Below are 21,006 nucleotides of genomic sequence, written 5' to 3'. Positions count from 1 at the left end.
GGGGGACTTCTATGAGTCTCTGCCCAACTGGGGGACTTCTATGAGTCTCTGCCCAACTGGGGGACTTCTATGAGTCTCTGCCCAACTGGGGGACTTCTATGAGTCTCTGCCCAACTGGGGGACTTCTATGAGTCTCTGCCCAACTGGGGGACTTCTATGAGTCTCTGCCCAACTGGGGGACTTCTATGAGTCTCTGCCCAACTGGGGGACTTCTATGAGTCTCTGCCCAACTGGGGGACTTCTATGAGTCTCTGCCCAACTGGGGGACTTCTATGAGTCTCTGCCCAACTGGGGGACTTCTATGAGTCTCTGCCCAACTGGGGGACTTCTATGAGTCTCTGCCCAACTGGGGGACTTCTATGAGTCTCTGCCCAACTGGGGGACTTCTATGAGTCTCTGCCCAACTGGGGGACTTCTATGAGTCTCTGCCCAACTGGGGGACTTCTATGAGTCTCTGCCCAACTGGGGGACTTCTATGAGTCTCTGCCCAACTGGGGGACTTCTATGAGTCTCTGCCCAACTGGGGGACTTCTATGAGTCTCTGCCCAACTGGGGGACTTCTATGAGTCTCTGCCCAACTGGGGGACTTCCGAGTCTCTGCCCAACTGGGGGACTTCCGAGTCTCTGCCCAACTGGGGGACTTCCGAGTCTCTGCCCAACTGGGGGACTTCCGAGTCTCTGCCCAACTGGGGGACTTCCGAGTCTCTGCCCAACTGGGGGACTTCCGAGTCTCTGCCCAACTGGGGGACTTCCGAGTCTCTGCCCAACTGGGGGACTTCCGAGTCTCTGCCCAACTGGGGGACTTCCGAGTCTCTGCCCAACTGGGGGACTTCCGAGTCTCTGCCCAACTGGGGGACTTCCGAGTCTCTGCCCAACTGGGGGACTTCCGAGTCTCTGCCCAACTGGGGGACTTCCGAGTCTCTGCCCAACTGGGGGACTTCCGAGTCTCTGCCCAACTGGGGGACTTCCGAGTCTCTGCCCAACTGGGGGACTTCCGAGTCTCTGCCCAACTGGGGCAAGTGCATCATAATATACGAACAGGAATGTTTGATTGAATTCTAAATACCAGTTAAGTGTGAATGAATTCCAGCTGAGAGAAGCATTACAACAACTCAAACCTGTCCTTACCTGTAGGGGTTGAAGGTGGCATCGTAATGAAGTGGACTGATCTGTCCGTCCGTACATTATATGCGTTTGTGTCCTGGAAATCTTGACATTTAAATCCTGTCTGCATTTATTTATTGTCTGTCACGTCAGTCTAGAGGAGTTACATTTCATTTGTTGGCAGGAACATAATCTTCACATAAAAAGGTGTATGGAAATATGAAGCAAACTGAACAAAAATGCAAATAGGAGAAGGAGTAAACGATAGACAGTAAATATTTTAATAGAAGGCAGTGTGATTACAGCCTACTACCTAACAAGAAGAAAAAAAAACAAGGACAGCAAGATTTAACACGTTAAAATGAACCATTCCCCATCTTCCTTTCACAGCCCAAGTTCAAGGAAGCCATCATTTCCTTAGGAACCAGAGTCCACAGCGACATCGCTATTTGTATTGCTTCTTTCTCTTAATGAGTGCATCTCTTAGAGCAATCTGTATGGAGAGAGAGAGAAGAGAGAGAAAGAGAAATAGATGCAACATAGAGATAAATAATACTGACAAAAATACACATTTTCCAATTACGCTGAACACAAAAACAAAAAACAAACTTAATGTACCTGTTTATCTCTGAAGGATCTCTTGTTCTTGGTCCGTACGTTTCGACTGTGTCTCATCATCCTGAAGTCTTTGTTCCTCTTCTTGTCCTTGTTGCTGGTGGAAGCGAACGGGTTCAGCTTCTCCTTCCTCTTCTTCACAAACTCCTTCCTATCCGAGCGGCCAGCCTACCATCAAAACAAAATCACATGATCTGCTGAAATCCTAAGAATACGATAATTAGAATTCAGCACATTCTTGATTGAGATGGTCACCTGTGCAGTGGCAAGTCTTGATTCCTTGTCTGCCTTGGGTTTCTTGTGCAGCTTTTCAATGTCTCTCAAGGTAAGGATTTCCCCCCTGAAAACGATTTGACATGTTATTAGTTAAGATGCGTACGCACACAAACACACACAATGGCAGTTAAACTATTTGCATGAGTATTTATCACACTTATGCTACGTTTAGCTGGTTTGATGAAATAATTAAAAAAGACACACAGAAGACTAAAGGGAATCCGACCGTAATTGATTTGTGCCAGGCTGGGCTCAGACTTGCTGTGCTGTGTAAAAAAAGACAACGAGTGACTGTGTAACGTGCACCCGTTGTCGTTCTCTCCTCTCTGCTGCAGCGGGGGGAAAAAAACATTCCCTAAAAACCTTGTTCTCTTTACGTGACACATGAATGCATCGCATGCAGGTGACCAATAGGGCAACCGAACTCAACTGGCGGTCCGGGTCCAGACCCAGAGAAGGGTCAATCCTGGCCCAGACCCAGAGAAGGGTCAATCCTGGCCCAGACCCAGAGAAGGGTCAATCCTGGCCCAGAGAAGGGTCAATCCTGGCCCAGACCCAGAGAAGGGTCAATCCTGGCCCAGACCCAGAGAAGGGTCAATCCTGGCCAAGACCCAGAGAAGGGTCAATCCTGGCCCAGAGAAGGGTCAATCCTGGCCCAGACCCAGAGAAGGGTCAATCCTGGCCCAGACCCAGAGAAGGGTCAATCCTGGCCCAGACCCAGAGAAGGGTCAATCCTGGCCCAGAGAAGGGTCAATCCTGGCCCAGAGAAGGGTCAATCCTGGTCCAGACCCAGAGAAGGGTCAATCCTGGCCCAGACCCAGAGAAGGGTCAATCCTGGCCCAGACCCAGAGAAGGGTCAATCCGGGCCCAGACCCAGAGAAGGGTCAATCCGGGCCCAGACCCAGAGAAGGGTCAATCCTGGCCCAGACCCAGAGAAGGGTCAATCCTGGCCCAGAGAAGGGTCAATCCTGGCCCAGAGAAGGGTCAATCCTGGCCCAGACCCAGAGAAGGGTCAATCCTGGCCCAGACCCAGAGAAGGGTCAATCCTGGCCCAGACCCAGAGAAGGGTCAATCCTGGCCCAGACCCAGAGAAGGGTCAATCCTGGCCCAGACCCAGAGAAGGGTCAATCCTGGCCCAGACCCAGAGAAGGGTCAATCCTGGCCCAGACCCAGAGAAGGGTCAATCCTGGCCCAGACCCAGAGAAGGGTCAATCCTGGCCCAGACCCAGAGAAGGGTCAATCCGGACCAGAAGAAGAAGCAAAACAGATCTTCAGATGGGTAGATGTTGCATCACTACAAATGGAGTTGATTCAAATAGGTGTGAAGGAGCAGGCTGGTGGTTGTGACCCAGTCACTTTCTGGGGGAAAGATGGTGCCTGCAGCTGATGTCCCTGTTCTCAAGAAACCAGCACGGTACAGCCTGACCATGTTTCGCCCCACATTCAGCTGTGAATCAGCCTTCTCCACAATTAACTTTATTAACCTTCCACCAGTGAGTTACAAATATCTCTAACGGTATCCCCCAGCGTGAAGGTCTCCCCAGCGTGAGTTCCAAATATCTCTAACGGTCTCCCCAGCGTGACGGTCTCCCCAGCGTGAGTTCCAAACATCTCTAACGGTCTCCCCAGCGTGAGTTCCAAACATCTCTAACGTTCACCCCAGCGTGAGTTCCAAACATCTAACGTTCACCCCAGCGTGAGTTCCAAACATCTCTAACGGTCTCCCCAGCGTGAGTTCCAAACATCTCTAACGGTCTCCCCAGCGTGAGTTCCAAACATCTCTAACGGTCTCCCCAGCGTGAGTTCCAAACATCTCTAACGGTCTCCCCAGCGTGAGTTCCAAACATCTCTAACGGTCTCCCCAGCGTGAGTTCCAAACATCTAACGGTCTCCCCAGCGTGAGTTCCAAACATCTAACGGTCTCCCCAGCGTGAGTTCCAAACATCTAACGGTCTCCCCAGCGTGAGTTCCAAACATCTAACGGTCACCCCAGCGTGAGTTCCAAACATCTAACGGTCACCCCAGCGTGAGTTCCAAACATCTAACGGTCACCCCAGCGTGAGTTCCAAACATCTAACGGTCACCCCAGCGTGAGTTCCAAACATCTAACGGTCTCCCCAGCGTGAGTTCCAAACATCTAACGGTCTCCCCAGCGTGAGTTCCAAACATCTAACGGTCTCCCCAGCGTGAGTTCCAAACATCTAACGGTCTCCCCAGCGTGAGTTCCAAACATCTAACGGTCACCCCAGCGTGAGTTCCAAACATCTAACGGTCACCCCAGCGTGAGTTCCAAACATCTAACGGTCACCCCAGCGTGAGTTCCAAACATCTAACGGTCTCCCCAGCGTGAGTTCCAAACATCTCTAACGGTCACCCCAGCGTGAGTTCCAAACATCTAACGGTCTCCCCAGCGTGAGTTCCAAACATCTCTAACGGTTCCCCCAGCGTGAGTGGTTTTATGCACGTGATGTCATAATGCACTCACTTTTCCGAAATCGGATTATTACGCAACAGGACAGTTAACACGCGCTGCCTGCTAATTATCTATAGGCTGTGTTTCAACTTGTCAATTTCAAATTGTTTTCCAACAGTTTGAATTGAGGTGTGTTCCACCTCCTCATTAATTCACATAGAAGTAGTCCATTTCAGTGTTGAGGACAATTTATGTTTGAGGATTTACTGAGCCGGAATAAACTTCTCTCTTCCAGGAGAACCCACCGTACTTCACTCATGTTTGCACAGATCAAGTATGTATATATTTGCTCAGTCTTGAACATTTTCTTGCCGCCGCTGGCTTTGGCTTCCTTGTTGTTTTCCTTACACTGTCCTTACACCTTTGGACAGGTGTGCGTTCCTATCAAAGTAAGTTCCTTATTTTCTGTATATCGTGTTGTCGTTTCTACTGTAGTATACAGTATTCGAGCTTAATGTATTTACAGTTGTATTCACGTTTTCAATTATTGGTGACAGATAACGCATTCCGATTATTGCATATATTGTAATGGGCACCTATGATGTTTGTAAAAATACTTTTTTGAAGGTTGTACTGATTATAATGAGCTAATGCTAAGCTGTTTGCCAGCTGTGTGTGGCGCCATGTTTGTTGACATTACACAATGCATTCTGGGTGTCACGTTAAACGTCTGTCAGACCAAAGATGTTATAATGAGATGAAGGAACGGTTTACTCATCTTTCGGGTAAACTTACGGAAGTGAATGAAGGGAAGTGGATGATCGTAGACGACACACCCCCTTCAACATACATACTATGAACAGACCAAACTAATCTCTTCTTTGGCTCATGCGGCAAAAATAAAAGCATGGCGGCGCGCACCAGCGACTCCTGTGGCGGGCTGGGCGCAGTGTACGCTAGCCAAGGTGGCCAGGTGCACGGTGTTTCCTCCGGCGCATTGTGCAGCCAGTGCGGCTGGCTTCCGGGTTGGATGCGCGCTGTGTTAAAGAAGCAGCGGCTTGGTTGGGTTGTGTATCGGAGGACGCGTGACTTTCAACCTTGGTCTCTCCCGAGCCCGTACGGGAGTTGTAGCGACGAGACAAGATAGTAGCTACTACAACAATTGGATACTACGAAATTGGGGAGAAAAAGGGGTAAAAATTCACAACAAAAAAAGAATAAGGCAAAACAAAATGTGGAAAAAGTGAAGTGGTCGGAATACTTTCACAATGCGCTGTAGATGTGGATGATTTAGGCACACCTAACTACTACAATTGGCCTAGCGTCGCCCGGGTTAGGGAGGGCTTGGTCGGTAGGGGTGTCCTTGTCTCATCGCGCACCAGCGACTCCTGTGGCGGGCTGGGCGCAGTGTACGCTAGCCAAGGTGGCCAGGTGCACGGGTCTAACAGTTCGGCTATTGATTATAGACATAATTAAGCCTCGCCTCTTAGACAATTAAGGCAAAGGCCTAACTCCGCTGCTGCCTCCACCACATTGTTCTCAACACCAATATGCTGGGTAACTTTGCTATTACGCACATAGCAACATGGTCTAGGAAAAAGGCTCCAAATCCACAGCGTACTGATGTTTCAGAACCGCGGACAGCAACCGCTATCCAAAGCTATTGTAAATGAGAACTTGTTCTCAACTTGCCTACCTGGTTAAATAAAGGTGAAAAAAAAAAAAAAAAAAAAAAGCTCATTTGCTATAAAATAATATTGTTTTTATTAGTGTTGCACCATTGATCTTATGTAATATAACCATGTACAATTTCAGTAGCAAATGTCTTAAGAGTGATGGACAGTACCATCCCCACGGCCTGGGGGGGGGACAGGTGTCTCGTACGTCACGTTTTTTTGCTACCGCTCGACTCAAGAAATCTTGGTCGACCAAACAAACGACCGGTCGACTAAACGGGGTTATCCCTAGCCGCCACGGTATACGGGACATGCCGCCAGAGTTCAAATATTACAACTGTTTGCCGTAGCGTTGTTTTCTACCGGATGTTCATTTGCACTTGTTTTGTTTTACGGATATCACCATAGCAACGCAGACCGTTGTGCTTTTTGTAGTCACCCTCTCTGCCTTGTCCCGTTACACCAACTGGTATGATGTTTTTTTGCGTCCTTCGTCTAAACGCAGCATCAACGCATTTTAAATAAGATATTCCCATCAGGTAAAACATGGATCCACATGGATCATCATTGTAACAAAAAGTCGGCCCCGTTTTGAATTATATAAATCATAGGACCGGAGGTAAAATAACAAGAAAACAAGACTGACCTTTCACCGTCATCATCTTCAACGATCTTCCTCTTCTGTCCCTTGCCCGGGGCAGCGTTGACCTCTTTAGCCATCTGAGCCAGACGGATCTTCTTGAAGTCGTCCTGAGTGAGGAGTCGACTGGAGCTGACCGCTGCTGCCTTGGCCTTCCTCTCTTCTGGATCCATAGTCTTCAGCTTCTCAGCCTGGGCGAGACACATACAATAGCCAATGAGAAGACGTTATTCGCCAATCAGAACACTAATCACCAGGGTTGTGTTCATTCGGAACTAAATGGCAGAAAACGGACAGAAACAGGGAGAGACAACCTTAACCTGTCCAATAATAAGTGCTCATTTTAGTTTTCTGATAAAAATTGTTTTGCTACGGTGTGCTCAATTGAACGTGAGCCAGCCCAGATTTTCAAAGTCAGGTCACCAATCCAGAACACCAAACGGACATGGGGTTGATGCACAACCCTACCATTTCCGCTGTGTCTTCATCAGAGGAGTGGTGAACATTGATCCATTCTCCGTCCTCATCATCATCATCACCACCACTGATACTGCTGGCACTCTCCCAGCCATCTAGAGATGAAGAGGAAACGCAGAGGAAGAAATGATCAAATACTCAATATTTAAACATATTTTTTTCCACACAAAACATCTATTGCATCTTGGAAATACAGTCCTTGATAAATCCAAAATGAGCAAAAACCAAACAAGTAAAAGTTTCCAGTTGTATAATAATGACTATACACGATCCAATCCTTACCACCGTCCCCCTCTTCTCCCTCCTCTTTCTCCTCCACCTCCAGAACCTCTGCTCCAGGGATGTAGGTCTTGGCCCCCATCTCGCCATAGTCCTGGATCTTAGCCTCGGTAGACAACTCTGTGGGTCGACCCTAGTAAACAACGCAATGGTTAAGTTATCAGTTAGCGCAGCCTCCATGACATTTCACAGCACCTCAGCCCTGGGGGGACTTTCACACAGAGGAGGAGGAGCCTAGCATACCTCAGCCCTGAGAGGACTTCCACACAGAGGAGGAGGAGCCTAGCATACCTCAGCCCTGAGAGGACTTCCACATAGAGAAACCACCTAGCATACCTCAGCCCTGAGAGGACTTCCACACAGAGGAGGAGGAGCCTAGCATATGGGCGAGGGAGGGAGAAACATGACGATGTTGAGATCATTCTAAATGTATATTACATTGGTCTCAGCAACATACCCTGTCTCTCTTATGCAGCATCTTTGGATCCAGGCTTCTGAAGAGCTGAATGAGTCCTCTGGCAGACATCATCACATCTAAAAAAAAAAAAAAATACATTTAAATAACCCTCATTGAAACCCTTTAAATTGATTTAATTATGACACGTGATGAATAATCTCTTGTAGCCACATGGTTAAAGAGAAAAATAATCAAAACAGACATGTTAGCCTACTTCCTGTAAGGACAGACTACTTCCTGTAAGGACAGACTACTTACTCTTGTCTTTGTGCATCTTGTACTGAGCCAGGTCCTGAAGCAGCTCTTCTGTGATGGCTAGGGGACAACGAGCTGCCACCTCCTTGATGGCATTGATGCTGTACAAAGCAAGTCGCACACTCTGTTACTCCATATATCCATGTTATTAACCAATAACTGATGCTGTACAAATCTCAACTGTATACAACAGTGTTATATACAGTATCCATGGTAACAATCACATGCAGAATGTGAATGACTTTACAATGGCCATCCAACCAGGTTACAGAGGAATCATAGGTGTGAGTGACTCCCTTACCCAACACACATCACCTCTCCCGAGTTTCTGTCTGTCACAAAGTTATTGGCTATGGTCATGATGACCGGCTGGATGATCTCAGGTGGAACTAGTTGATGGGAGGACTGGGCAGCACACAGTAGTATCTTGGTGACCTCTGGAGAAGAAAGAAAAACAAATATTATTTTCAACTCGGGAGTTCTATTAAAACTCAACATGACTAATTGCACGCTTGTTTTCAATGACTGAGCTGAGCTCTTTCTTAGAACCTACCTCTTTGATGGGGCTGGGAGAGAAGAAAAAAAAAACCACTGTACAGTCTTCACTGACATTTTCAACCTCTCCCTGACCGAGTCGGTAATAGCTACATGTTTTAAGAAGACCCCCATAAGTCCCTGTGCCCAAGAAAGCGAAGGTAACCTGCCTAAATGACTACCGCCCAGTAGCACTCACGTCGGTGGCCATGAAGTGTTTTGAAAGGCTGGTTATGGCTCACCATCAACGCCATCATCCAGGAAACACTAGACCCACTCCAATTACTGCCGTTGTCGTTGTTTGGAGCTTACCTCTTTGATGGGGCTGAATGAACCGCTGTACGAAGGGGTAGTAGTTGAAGAGAAAGAGCTGTGGGAAGAATAGAAATAACAACGTGAATGTCTTTTTTACATTGTAGAATAATTGCACTGTTCATATCATTTTCTTACCTCATGAATCCCAACTAGTCGGGATATTAGTTCCATCATCATGATCTTCACCTCAAAACGCTCATTAGAGTCTTCCAACTGCTTTAGTAGCTTCTCTGAAAAGTCTGTGCAAAATATTTAATATTTCTTAGGAAAAAACAGAATATAGAGAGACATAAAATAAGTTCCAGATATTGTTTAGTTTATGAGCGTGTGGTTTTGAGGGTGACCATACATACCTTGAGGATCATGAATCAAGTGGATGGCAGAGAAATTGAAAACCTCTACCTTCTTCTTCTTCTTATGTTTCTGTGAATCATCAAGATTTATTAACTAACAACCAACCAAACAAAAACAATTGCCAGTTAAAGTCTATCTTGAGTAAAAAGAAAAAATACAGGACTCTCAGCGTACCTTAAGGACCTTCATGGCCTTCTCCATCTTCTTCTTGTTCTTGGACGTCTTCCTCCCTGTAGAGTACCTCACCATCAGGTCTCTAGCCGACGGACCTTCCTCCTGGAGATAAGAGACTGGCTTAGACCTGACAGAGCAAGGAGTCTCTCCTCCAATCAAATCAAAATGTTCACCCCCCCCCCCCCTCCACTATGTGGTGTGGTGAACACATGCCTCCGATTCTGAATCACTCTCCCTCTTCTCATCTTCATCTTTGCCCAGGAAGAACTTCATGCCTGCCACGAGGATCTTTGTGACTTTGGAGAAACATGCTGTCGTGATCACGTTAACAGTTTTGGCGTCATTCCTGTGACGGAAAACAAGGAAATTAAAAAAATGATGTATATCAGGCGACGTGTTTTTGAAGATACTTAGCACAGAGCCAAGGCATGTAACTTACCAGATGTTCCTCTTGTACAACTCAATCATGACATCTAGCGAGATCTTGGCTGCTAGGGGATTGCTGTCTCTCAGCATGGTGTACATGAAGTTCTGTAATGTTGTGTTGACTTTGTTGTTCTTGTGTTTGGAGTTGATGTTTTTTATGTCATGGACAATGTGCGAGTACAGCGTCTGGGAAGAGATGAACAGGAGACTAAGCAAGAGGCAGACCATAGACATGGAATAACAATACCGGTGTGCAGAGAGACAGAGACACTCCGGGCTCACCTTCCTGAGGAGCTTGTCGTGACAGCGCAGCAACTCAAAGAACAGCTCCAGAAGACCGGTGGGGTTAATCAGATCTTTGTTCCTCAGCAGAATCAGGGCTTTGCAGAATGTCTGAGCGAGTGAGAAACACGCAAATAAAAACAACAACAACACATTACACTTATTTTTAACAGCTGACAAGGGCGAGAAAATATCTGTTGATGATTTGTTCTCTTACCATCCGTAGATCAGGCTCGAGGACTGTATGATGATTCATAAGGATCTCAGTCAACTCCTGAGGGAAGGAGGCAAGTTGCTGCAGATAGCAGTGTCCAACCTGGAACAGGACAATAATGGATTTAGTTTGATAGCTTCCCATCAGGACTAACATCAGCAGTGTACTTGTGTCTACAGTTGGTGATCTATAAATAATGGACAGTTTATGGTTTCCAATAAGACCCACAAATACAGCAGTCCTACAGACATTTCCTGATTTGAGATCGCTTCGACCCCCAACTAGGGTAATCACGTGACATCTATATTTACGTTTCTGTTTTTATTTATTTATATATATCCAAATGATTATTAATATAATGAATTTGGCATACTATTTATAGGACTAGATTTGAGAGTGATGATCGTACCTGAGCAAGGAACATGACCAGATCTGCCAGCTCCTTGTTGGGTTTGTCAGGCTGGAGTTTGAAGATCTGGACATTGGACTGGTAGTGTCGATATTGTTGCAGGAACTGTAGATTAGAAATTAAAACATGTACTCAAGTCAGCAGGAATTGACATAGCTAGCCTCTCCCGATTCAGAGTTTGGACTGGATAAACATCCACTCTCGTCTCTAATATATAGGGTCCAACATTTTGGAACAGTCCTTTTATAAATCAGAAGAATGTTGAGTAAACTTAATCTGAATTTACTCCACCTGTTGTCCGCTGATTTCGTCCTTATAAGCCGCGCGGTAATACAGTCTGATGTATTACTACTAAACAATGACATAGCTAGCTAGCTAAATAGTCACTGACTGTATAAAATATGTAACCAGGCCTACGAAGCTCTTCGTCACGTATACAGTTAAACAGTAAACTCAGTTATTTTAACAGTAATGTTCAGTCTTCGCTCGTTCCATAGCGATAGCTTGTGAGTATTTTGCCCGACTCGTTGCGGTACCTGTCTTGTCAGCACGTGTCCCACATGTTGGATGGTATCCGTAAATGGGTAGATAGTTCTGATGGAAACATTGTTGTTTGCGTCGCCGAGCAGTTCCCAAGACAACATTAAATCCAATTGTTTGATGCCAACACCCCCCAAATCAAAACCAAACATGGATGTCAATGTTTGCGCTCACACGCTCCATTCTACTTCCTGTCTACAGCAGCATGTTGCTGAATGTATTGCGATAGACAGGCAAACAGGTGTGAAACAACAACAGGTGTGTGATTAGGATCTGTTTGTTTTGATTTGAAGGGGGTGGTAGCATTAAATAATTGGATTTAATACTTTCTTTGGCACTGCTTGGCAATGCAAAGGACAATGTTTCCATTAGAACTAGCCTAGGCACTGTTCGTCACTAGTTACCACAGCCACAAAGTCATAAACCCTGCCTATTTCTACAATTTATCTCGTTAAAATCTCGTTTTAAACCTAACCCTTATGCCTAACCTCAGCTCTCAAACTTCAGGCAGGATTCTGCCTGCACCCTACAGTTATCGGCCATTCGCGTCACCCACAACTGCCTCACGTGAACTACTTTTCTAAACATCAGTTTGTTACCATGGTTACTCCATGACATCAATCTGAAAGAAGTCGCTGTAAAAAAGAAAAGACGCATAAGTCTCTACAAGCCAGAATGTTGAATAAAACGATAAACTTTAACGGTTGTCTGTGCTGTTGGTTCTTTTGGCGGTAGGGAGTGGAGATAAAATGTCCACAGGAAAGTATTATTAGCCCAACATTTTGGTGCGCAGGTAAGTATATGGCTGTGTCGACTTGTAAATCCAGTGAATATTTTAATTCACGTGATCCACAATATGTAAACAATAGCCGAATGTATCCAAATGTCAACCGAATCGCGTTTCCTCACAAACAGCTAGAAGTGTTTGCCATTCGGTCTGTGGTTTGTCAAGTGCGAATCGCATCAGTATTAAAAATAAAAACCGCAAATACAAACAATATACAGACCAGCATACTGAAGGATGTGTTGATAACGCTTCCCTGTGGATATTTTGTATCAGGGGGGCAAAGGGGCAAAAATAGGGGCAAAAATCAGCAGACAACAGGTAAAGTAGAAATGAAGTTTGTTCAACATTCTGACTTGTAATGGGACTGTTCGGGGAAGCTGAGCCGACATGTTACAACCACCACAGAAGGAGGGGCGACAACGGTAGCCTTACACCAGTAGACAGTGTCCTCTGCCCCCGCCTGTCAGGCACTGTGCGTGTTCGGCAGGCGGCAGCGAGGAACTGTGTGCTAGCTTTGCCAGCTAGTTCTATGGAGGACTCTGGTACACAGTGTGCTAGCTAACTACTTAATTCAATGAATTACATTTTTAATTGAATTAACCTTTATTTAACTAGGCAAGTCAGTTAAGAACAAATTCTTATTTACAATGATGGTCAAACCCGGACGATGCTGGGCCAATTGTGCGCCGCCCTATGGGACTCCCATTCACAGCCGGATGTGATGCAGCCTGGGTTCGAACCAGGTACTGCAGTGACATGCAGTGTCTTAGACCACTAAGCCACTTGGGAGTCCAAGTGGAGCCCAACTATCTACCTAGCTAGTACACTATCAAGCTAGCTAGTACACAGTGTTGCCTTGGCCTGCTGTGCTAGCGGGGACGACCAGTAGACAGGGTCCAGCTCGGGGATTCGAGTCCAATACTCTAACCACTAGGCTACCCTGCCACCTCTACACTCTAACCACTAGGCTACCTGCCACCTCTACACTCTAACCACTAGGCTACCCTGCCACCTCTACACTCTAACCACTAGGCTACCTGCCACCTCTACACTCTAACCACTAGGCTACCTGCCAACGCTACACTCTAACCACTAGGCTACCTGCCACCTCTACACTCTAACCACTAGGCTACCTGCCACCTCTACACTCTAACCACTAGGCTACCTGCCACCTCTACACTCTAACCACTAGGCTACCCTGCCACCCCCACCCGTAGGGGACTGTTTCCCCACAGTTCTGTTAGAAACAGAGGGCATGTGTTCCACAGGTGGGAGCAAATTAGTGTCTTTTTAGGGGCCGTTCCTGGAATGTCCATATGTACAGTCGTGGCCAAAATTTTGATAATGACACAAATATTCATTTTCACAAAGTCTGGTGCCTCAGTTTGTATGATGGCAATTTGCATATACTCCAGAATGTTATGAAGATTGCTATTAATTGCAATTCATCGGATCAAAGTCCCGCTTTGCCATGCAAATGAACTGAACTCCCCAGACCTTAATCCCACTGAGAACTTGTGGACAAACAAAACCCCACAAATTCTGACAAACTCCAAGCATTGATTATGCAAGAATGGGCTGCCCAGAAGTTAATTGACAGCGTGCCAGGGCAGATTGAAAAAGAAGGGTCAACACTACAAAGATTGACTCTTTGCATCAACATGTAATGAATGGAGGATGCGTTATGTACGAGCCGGTTCATGGGGGAAACGAGTGCATTATCCAGAAGGCACATCAATCAAAGACATGCAGATCTAGAGGCTACGTCAAAACCGTCTACGGAAAACATACGGTCCAACGCGGGACACGTGCTGCTAAAAGATGTACAACAACGGGTCGGGCGATGTCTCGCAAGCTGTGTCGCTATTGACTGCCATTAGGCACAGTTTATTAATACATTAGATAATGAATAAAGACTGTCTAAAAACTGGCCTAAGATATAACTAGATAGCTGGCTAGCTAGCGTTAGCTATATAGTAATGGCTGGTGGTAGCTAATTAACGTTAGTAATATAGTTATATGATTCATGACATCATTAATTGATCCCACAACATAGCTAATGTTAGTTCAATGTAAAGCAAGCTAGCCAACTAGTTTGTTTACTAGTCAAACTAACGTTAGCTAGTTGGCATGCGTTACCTAGCTACGTTTTATACACTCACTTCTTCCGTGTACGACTGTGGATCTCTCTTGATCAGGTTCTGCAATTGCGGCAGATTGGTTGGCAATTTGTTGTTGTGTCGACCGGACATTATTTTATTCATTTTCGGTATAAAAAGAAATGTCTATATTATAAATATGTTATCAAAATACCAACGTGGCTCACTGGTAGATCGCCATCTTTTCCAGACTCAGAACGGAACGTAACGAAGGACAAACGAAGTGGCAGTGAAACGCGTTGCCAAAAGCCAGTGAATTCGGAGGAAATCAAATATTGCCGACAGTAGGCACTAGTGTAGCGCAAAGAAGAATATTGAAATCAAGGTCCTTACATAACCCACTTAAAACATTTTACGTTATGATATAGAACCATATGCAATACAGTACTGTTTTGAACATTTAGACAGGAAATCATCATAAGCCACACACAAATCAAATTTATAACCGATGGCTGATGGCATACATCAGATTCTAGCCTATTGAAACAGACAGAGCAGACAGAGACTATTTTTCTCCCCCTGATTTGCTTTGGAGTTTGTGTTATTGAAGAATAACATAATTTGCTAACATTACTTACAAGCCCTTAACCAACAAGGCAGTTCAAGAAATAGTTAAGAAAATATTTACTAAATATAATATCTACTAAAGTAGAAAATATCAATACTACTGGTACCGAGTCAATGTGCGGGGGTACAGGTTAGTCGAGGTCATTTGTACATGTCGGTAGAGGAATCAATTCTCAATTACGACATGGTCCTAGAAATATAAAGCATCCTACTTTCATATCACATCAAAATACACACTTAAGTGTTGCTTTTGTCCAGCTCCTTGCGCGAGCCAGACGTGTATAACCATAACGGACCTTTTTGTGACCTTATTTGACCTTTTCTGCTGCTTTTGAGAAACGGTTCAATCCCAACCCCTGGGCACTACTTCTTGGCTAATTAAAACTCTAAACAATCACAATTAGTCAAGAAGTAGTGCCCAGGGGTTGGGACTATTGGTCGCTATTATGGATTATTATTCTGATATGTATTCATTATAGAATTATCAGTTTATTCATGTTTATTTTCACTCTAGCATTGTCGGCCTAGATATCACCAATCCTAAAAGCATACATAAAATAAACAATTACAATTTAGTTACATAATGTGTGTGTGCATGTTGTTACATTTTTCCTCGTCGGCCACCCATCTCTACTTTTCTGCTTCACAAAAAGCTGAGGTCTGGAATTCCCTCCAGGTCATCCCTCTCCATTCATTGCTCTTGGTTGCCTGAAGACTCACCCTGAATTGAATATCTCTGCTCTATCAATCACTACATAAATTAATTGTGGGGAAGAAACGTCCCTGTTTGGCTGGAGCAATGTGAATGGGTAGCCAGGGAATGGCCTTGGTACGTAACAAAAATATTTTTGCAGGACAATAAATATATTTGCCTGCCACTCCTGGGAACCCTGTAATTATGTGAGGGCTGTTGGGGCCCTGTTTCTGCTCTAGATGACCAAACCTGCACACACGCCCAGAGGGTTGCAGGTCTGTCGATTTCCTTTTGGTCACTCATTTTAATCAGAGAAATATCCAATAAACCAAAGACGTTGCTTTATCTGTGAATGTACTTTATTTCACACAATCCTCAAAGAAAATGGAGCATACATAAAATAAACTAGTTATTAACATTTATTTACATTGAGTCTAGTGTGTGTGCAGTGGTGTAAAGTACTTAAGTAAAAATACTTGAAAGTACAACTTAAGTAGTTTATTTGGGTATCTTTACTTTACTAATTATATTTTTAACAACTGTTACTTCACTACATTCCCAAAGAAAACGATGTACATTTTACTCCATGCATTTTCCCTGACACTCAGCAATAGGGATGACCAGGGTGCTCCATCAGTTTTGGGGTTGGGACTGGGAGGGTGCGTCAGGGTGCGTCACCTGAGTGGGTTGAGTCACTGATGTGATCTTCCTGTCTGGGTTGGCGCCCCCCCTTGGGTTGTGCCGTGGCGGAGGTCGTTGTGGGCTATACTCAGCCTTGTCTCAGGATGGTAAGTTGGTGGTTGAAGATATCCCTCTAGTGGTGTGGGGGCTGTGCTTTGGCAAAGTGGGTGGGGTTATATCCTTCCTGTTTGGCCCTGTCCGGGGGTGTCCTCGGAATGGGCCACAGTGTCTCCTGACCCCTCCTGTCTCAGCCTCCAGTATTTATGCTGCAGTAGTTTATGTGTCGGGGGGCTAGGGTCAGTTTGTTATATCTGGAGTACTTCTCCTGTCCTATTCGGTGTCCTGTGTGAATCTAAGTGTGCGTTCTCTAATTCTCTCCTTCTCTCTTTCTCTCTCTCGGAGGACCTGAGCCCTAGGACCATGCCCCAGGACTACCTGACATGATGACTCCTTGCTGTCCCCAGTCCACCTGGCTGTGCTGCTGCTCCAGTTTCAACTGTTCTGCCTTATTATTATTCGACCATGCTGGTCATTTATGAACATTTGAACATCTTGGCCATGTTCTGTTATAATCTCCACCCGGCACAGCCAGAAGAGGACTGGCCATCCCACATATGCTCTCTCTAATTCTCTCTTTCTTTCTCTCTCTCGGAGGACCTGAGCCCTAGGACCATGCCCCAGGAATACCTGACATGATGACTCCTTGCTGTCCCCAGTCCACCTGACTGTGCTGCTGCTCCAGTTTCAACTATTCTGCCTTATTATTATTCGACCATGCTGGTCATTTATGAACATTTGAACATCTTGACCATGTTTTGTTATAATCTCCACCCGGCACAGCCAGAAGAGGACTGGCCACCCCACATAGCCTGGTTCCTCTCTAGGTTTCTTCCTAGGTTTTGGCCTTTCTAGGGAGTTTTTCCTAGCCACCGTGCTTCTACACCTGCATTGCTTGCTGTTTGGGGTTTTAGGCTGGGTTTCTGTACAGCACTTTGAGATATCAGCTGATGTACGAAGGGCTATATAAATAAATTTGATTTGATTTGATTTGATTTGAGGAAGGCAGGCAGGAAGTCTCCCCCTTGTTGCTTTATAGTGGAGGCTTTAGAAGGGTCTTTAGAGAGGTCCAGCAGCAGGGGTCTTGGTCCATCAGGGCCTTTACTGTCAATCTTGAGATGTATTTCAACAGATAAATATAATTGTTACTATGAGGGGCAAAGAATTATGTAGTGTAAAAACTAAATTAAACTGTTTCTTTCAAATTCTGTCATTGTAATGTAATCTCCACCCGGCACAGCCAGAAGAGGACTTGCCACCCCTCATAGCCTGGTTCCTGGTTTTGGCCTTTCTAGGGAGGTTTTCCTAGCCACCATGCTTCTACACCTGCATTGCTTGCTGTTTGGGGTTTTAGGCTGGGTTTCTGTACAACACTTTTATTAGCTGATGTATGAAGGGCTATATAAATAAATTTGATTTGATTTGGGTGTAAAAAGGTTTGTATTTATGTGGGTCATTACCTGGGTTTCTCACAAGGTTGTTGAGCTGAGGGAGGTTTCTGGAGCTCCTGCATGGTCTCGAGGTTCACCCAACGCCAGGGGGGAGGGTAAGAATGAGGAATGTGGAGGTTTAGTGTACCGATACCATGAAATTATAAAAAGACAACTATTCATTGACTGCATAGGATCCATCTCCTACAGGCTTTGTTATAACTCACTTTGAGGTCGGATGCAATTCTACCTGATATTCCTGCCATCCGTTTTTCACTTACCTAGGCCTCTTCTCATTTGTGATTGCACAAGTTCCTCAGTTGTTGGTGGAGGAATAGGGGGGTAGGAGTCCAGGTCTTCTAGGGTCTTCGGGCCTTAGGGTTCTTCTCCTTGGCATCCCGCCACCAGATGCCAACCGCTTCCAAAAAATCTTGCATTGGAGGTCCAGAATGTATCCATATGTCTTCTTTGTCTTTTGTGAGTAGACACTCCAACGTTTAGCTTCTTTTTTTTTTAATACAGTCTTCTAAAGCTATAAACGAACAACGTTTGAGAGTGTGCATCGTGTTATAAAATACAAAACATTTACATTCAAGGACAATTTGTAAGGTCACAGATCTTGCAATCTGAGTTCAACAGAAGAAAAAAAATAAAGTGGCGCATCATCTCCCTCAATGGTTTAGAGAAAGGAGATTGGATGGTTTACACTGCAAATACACATAGAAGTTCCTGTTTATATTCAATGACTAAATATTTATTGCATCCCGCGTCCTTGCCTACTCCTCAATCCTATGGTAGAACAAGGTCCAGAGTCACTCCCCCCTCTGACCCTCTTCTCCAATAGGTTTTGAAAAGGAGGCAAGGAGAGAGAATGTAAGCAATTTGGGAAATATTCACTTAGGAAGACCATGTGTTTGGTCAACGTGTGAGTTAAAGTTCTGTTGTTCAAAACTTCCTCCTCTAGCCTATTGACTTCAAATAGAGTGGGGGCTTACGTCTTGGTTCCCTCTGTGTTCTGCCTGGCTGCTCTGTCCTTGTGGAAGTTGTAGTCTAGTGCTGCCGGCAGTGTTCTGGCCTCATAGACTGGTGGTGAAAAGGAAAAACGCTTGCTGGTGTACATCAGAATATGGTTCTGCTAGGAATCAAGATCAGCTGTTGATCTAAAAACAAGTCATAATGAATGAGTCATGAAATCAACTAAATAAATCTTCTGTTGGTTGGGTGCATGTCAACCATCACCCTAATGCAAGGTTTCCTAACCATCACCCTAATGCAGGGTTCCATAACCATTACCCTAATGCAGGGTTCCCCCTCCATCAACCTAATGCAAGGTTTCCTAACCATCACATTAATGCAGAGTTTCCCAACCCTCACCCTAATGCAGGGTTCCCCAACTATCACCCTAAAACAGGGTTCCCTAACCATCACCCTAATGCAGGGTTCCCTAACCATTATCATAATGCAGGCTTCCCCCTCCATCACCCTAATGCAGGGTTCCCTAACCATTACCCTAATGCAGGGTTCCATAACCATTACCCTAATGCAGGGTTCCCTAACCATCACCCTAATGCAGGGTTCCAACCCTCACCCTAATGCAGGGTTCCCCAACTATCACCCTAAAACAGGGTTCCCTAACCCTCACCCTAATGCAGGGTTCCCCAACTATCACCCTAAAACAGGGTTCCCTAACCCTCACCCTAATGCAGGGTTCCCTAACCATTACCCTAATGCAGGGTTTCCCCTCCATCACCCTAATGCAGGGTTCCCTAACCATTCTCCTAATGCAGGGTTCCCCCTCCATCACCTTAATGCAGGGTTCCCTAACCATTACCCTAATGCAGGGTTCCATAACCATTACCCTAATGCAGGGTTCCCCCTCCATCACCCTAATGCAAGGTTTCCTAACCATCACATTAATGCAGAGTTTCCCAACCCTCACCCTAATGCAGGGTTCCCCAACTATCACCCTAAAACAGGGTTCCCTAACCATCACCCTAATGCAGGGTTCACTAACCATTATCATAATGCAGGCTTCCCCCTCCATCACCCCAATGCAGGGTTCCCTAACCATTATCCTAATGCAGGGTTCCATAACCATTACCCTAATGCAGGGTTCCCTAACCATCACCCTAATGCAGGGTTCCCTAACCATCACCCTAATGCAGGGTTCCAACCCTCACCCTAATGCAGGGTTCCCCAACTATCACCCTAAAACAGGGTTCCCTAACCCTCACCCTAATGCAGGGTTCCCCAACTATCACCCTAAAACAGGGTTCCCTAACCCTCACCCTAATGCAGGGTTCCCTAACCATTACCCTAATGCAGGGTTTCCCCTCCATCACCCTAATGCAGGGTTCCCTAACCATTCTCCTAATGCAGGGTTCCCCCTCCATCACCGCAATGCAGGGTTCCCTAACCATTACCCTAATGCAGGGTTCCCCAACCATCACCCTAAAACAGGGTTCCCTAACCATCACCCTAATGCAGGGTTCCAACCCTCACCCTAATGCAGGGTTCCCCAAACATCGCCCTAATGCAGGGTTCCCTAACCATTACCCTAATGCAGGGTTCCCCCTCCATCACCCTAATGCAGGGTTCCCTAACCATTCTCCTAATGCAGGGTTCCCCCTCCATCACCCTAATGCAGGGTTCCCTAACCATTATCCTAATGCAGGGTTCCCCCTCCATCACCCTAATGCAGGATTCCCTAACCATTATCCTAATGCAGGGTTCCCCCTCCATCACCCTAATGCAGGGTTCCCTAACCATCACCCTAATGCAGGGTTCCCTAACCATTATCCTAATGCAGGGTTCCCTAACCATTATCCTAATGCAGGGTTCACTAACCATTATCCTAATGCAGGGTTCCCCCTCCATTACCCTAATGCAGGGTTCTCCCTCCATCACCCTAATGCAGGGTTCCCCCTCCATCACCCTAATGCAGGGTTCCCCCTCCATCACCCTAATGCAGGGTTCCCCCTGCATTATCCTAATGCAGGGTTCCCTAACCATCACCCTAATGCAGGGTTCCCTAACCATTATCCTAATGCAGGGTTCCCTAACCATTATCCTAATGCAGGGTTCACTAACCATTATCCTAATGCAGGGTTCACTAACCATCACCCTAATGCAGGGTTCCCTAACCATCACCCTAATGCAGGGTTCCAACCCTCACCCTAATGCAGGGTTCC

At 45.8% G+C, this 21,006-nt stretch overlaps 1 protein-coding gene across 1 annotated transcript; it reads right to left on the bottom strand.

Moving 5' to 3' along the window:
- Positions 1 to 1,362: 1,362 nt before the first annotated feature.
- Positions 1,363 to 14,626, bottom strand: sdad1 (SDA1 domain containing 1). The gene is made up of 19 exons (XM_021622586.2): positions 14,390 to 14,626; positions 10,901 to 11,005; positions 10,495 to 10,593; positions 10,278 to 10,388; positions 10,009 to 10,181; positions 9,783 to 9,915; positions 9,570 to 9,671; positions 9,395 to 9,464; positions 9,177 to 9,280; positions 9,039 to 9,096; positions 8,494 to 8,629; positions 8,196 to 8,293; positions 7,938 to 8,014; positions 7,484 to 7,613; positions 7,193 to 7,296; positions 6,731 to 6,915; positions 1,975 to 2,059; positions 1,723 to 1,887; positions 1,363 to 1,597 (listed from the first exon to the last, which is right to left on the bottom strand). The coding sequence occupies exons 1-19, from the start codon at positions 14,489 to 14,491 to the stop codon at positions 1,550 to 1,552; spliced, it is 2,085 nt and encodes a 694-aa protein (XP_021478261.2). The 5' UTR covers positions 14,492 to 14,626; the 3' UTR covers positions 1,363 to 1,549.
- Between the last annotated feature and the right edge of the window lie 6,380 nt (positions 14,627 to 21,006).

Source organism: Oncorhynchus mykiss, chromosome 12, assembly GCF_013265735.2.
Source record: "Oncorhynchus mykiss isolate Arlee chromosome 12, USDA_OmykA_1.1, whole genome shotgun sequence".
NCBI lineage: Eukaryota > Metazoa > Chordata > Actinopteri > Salmoniformes > Salmonidae > Oncorhynchus > Oncorhynchus mykiss.
The sequence above is the reverse complement of the archived record's forward strand: the minus strand, read 5'-3'. Positions and strand labels throughout refer to the sequence as shown.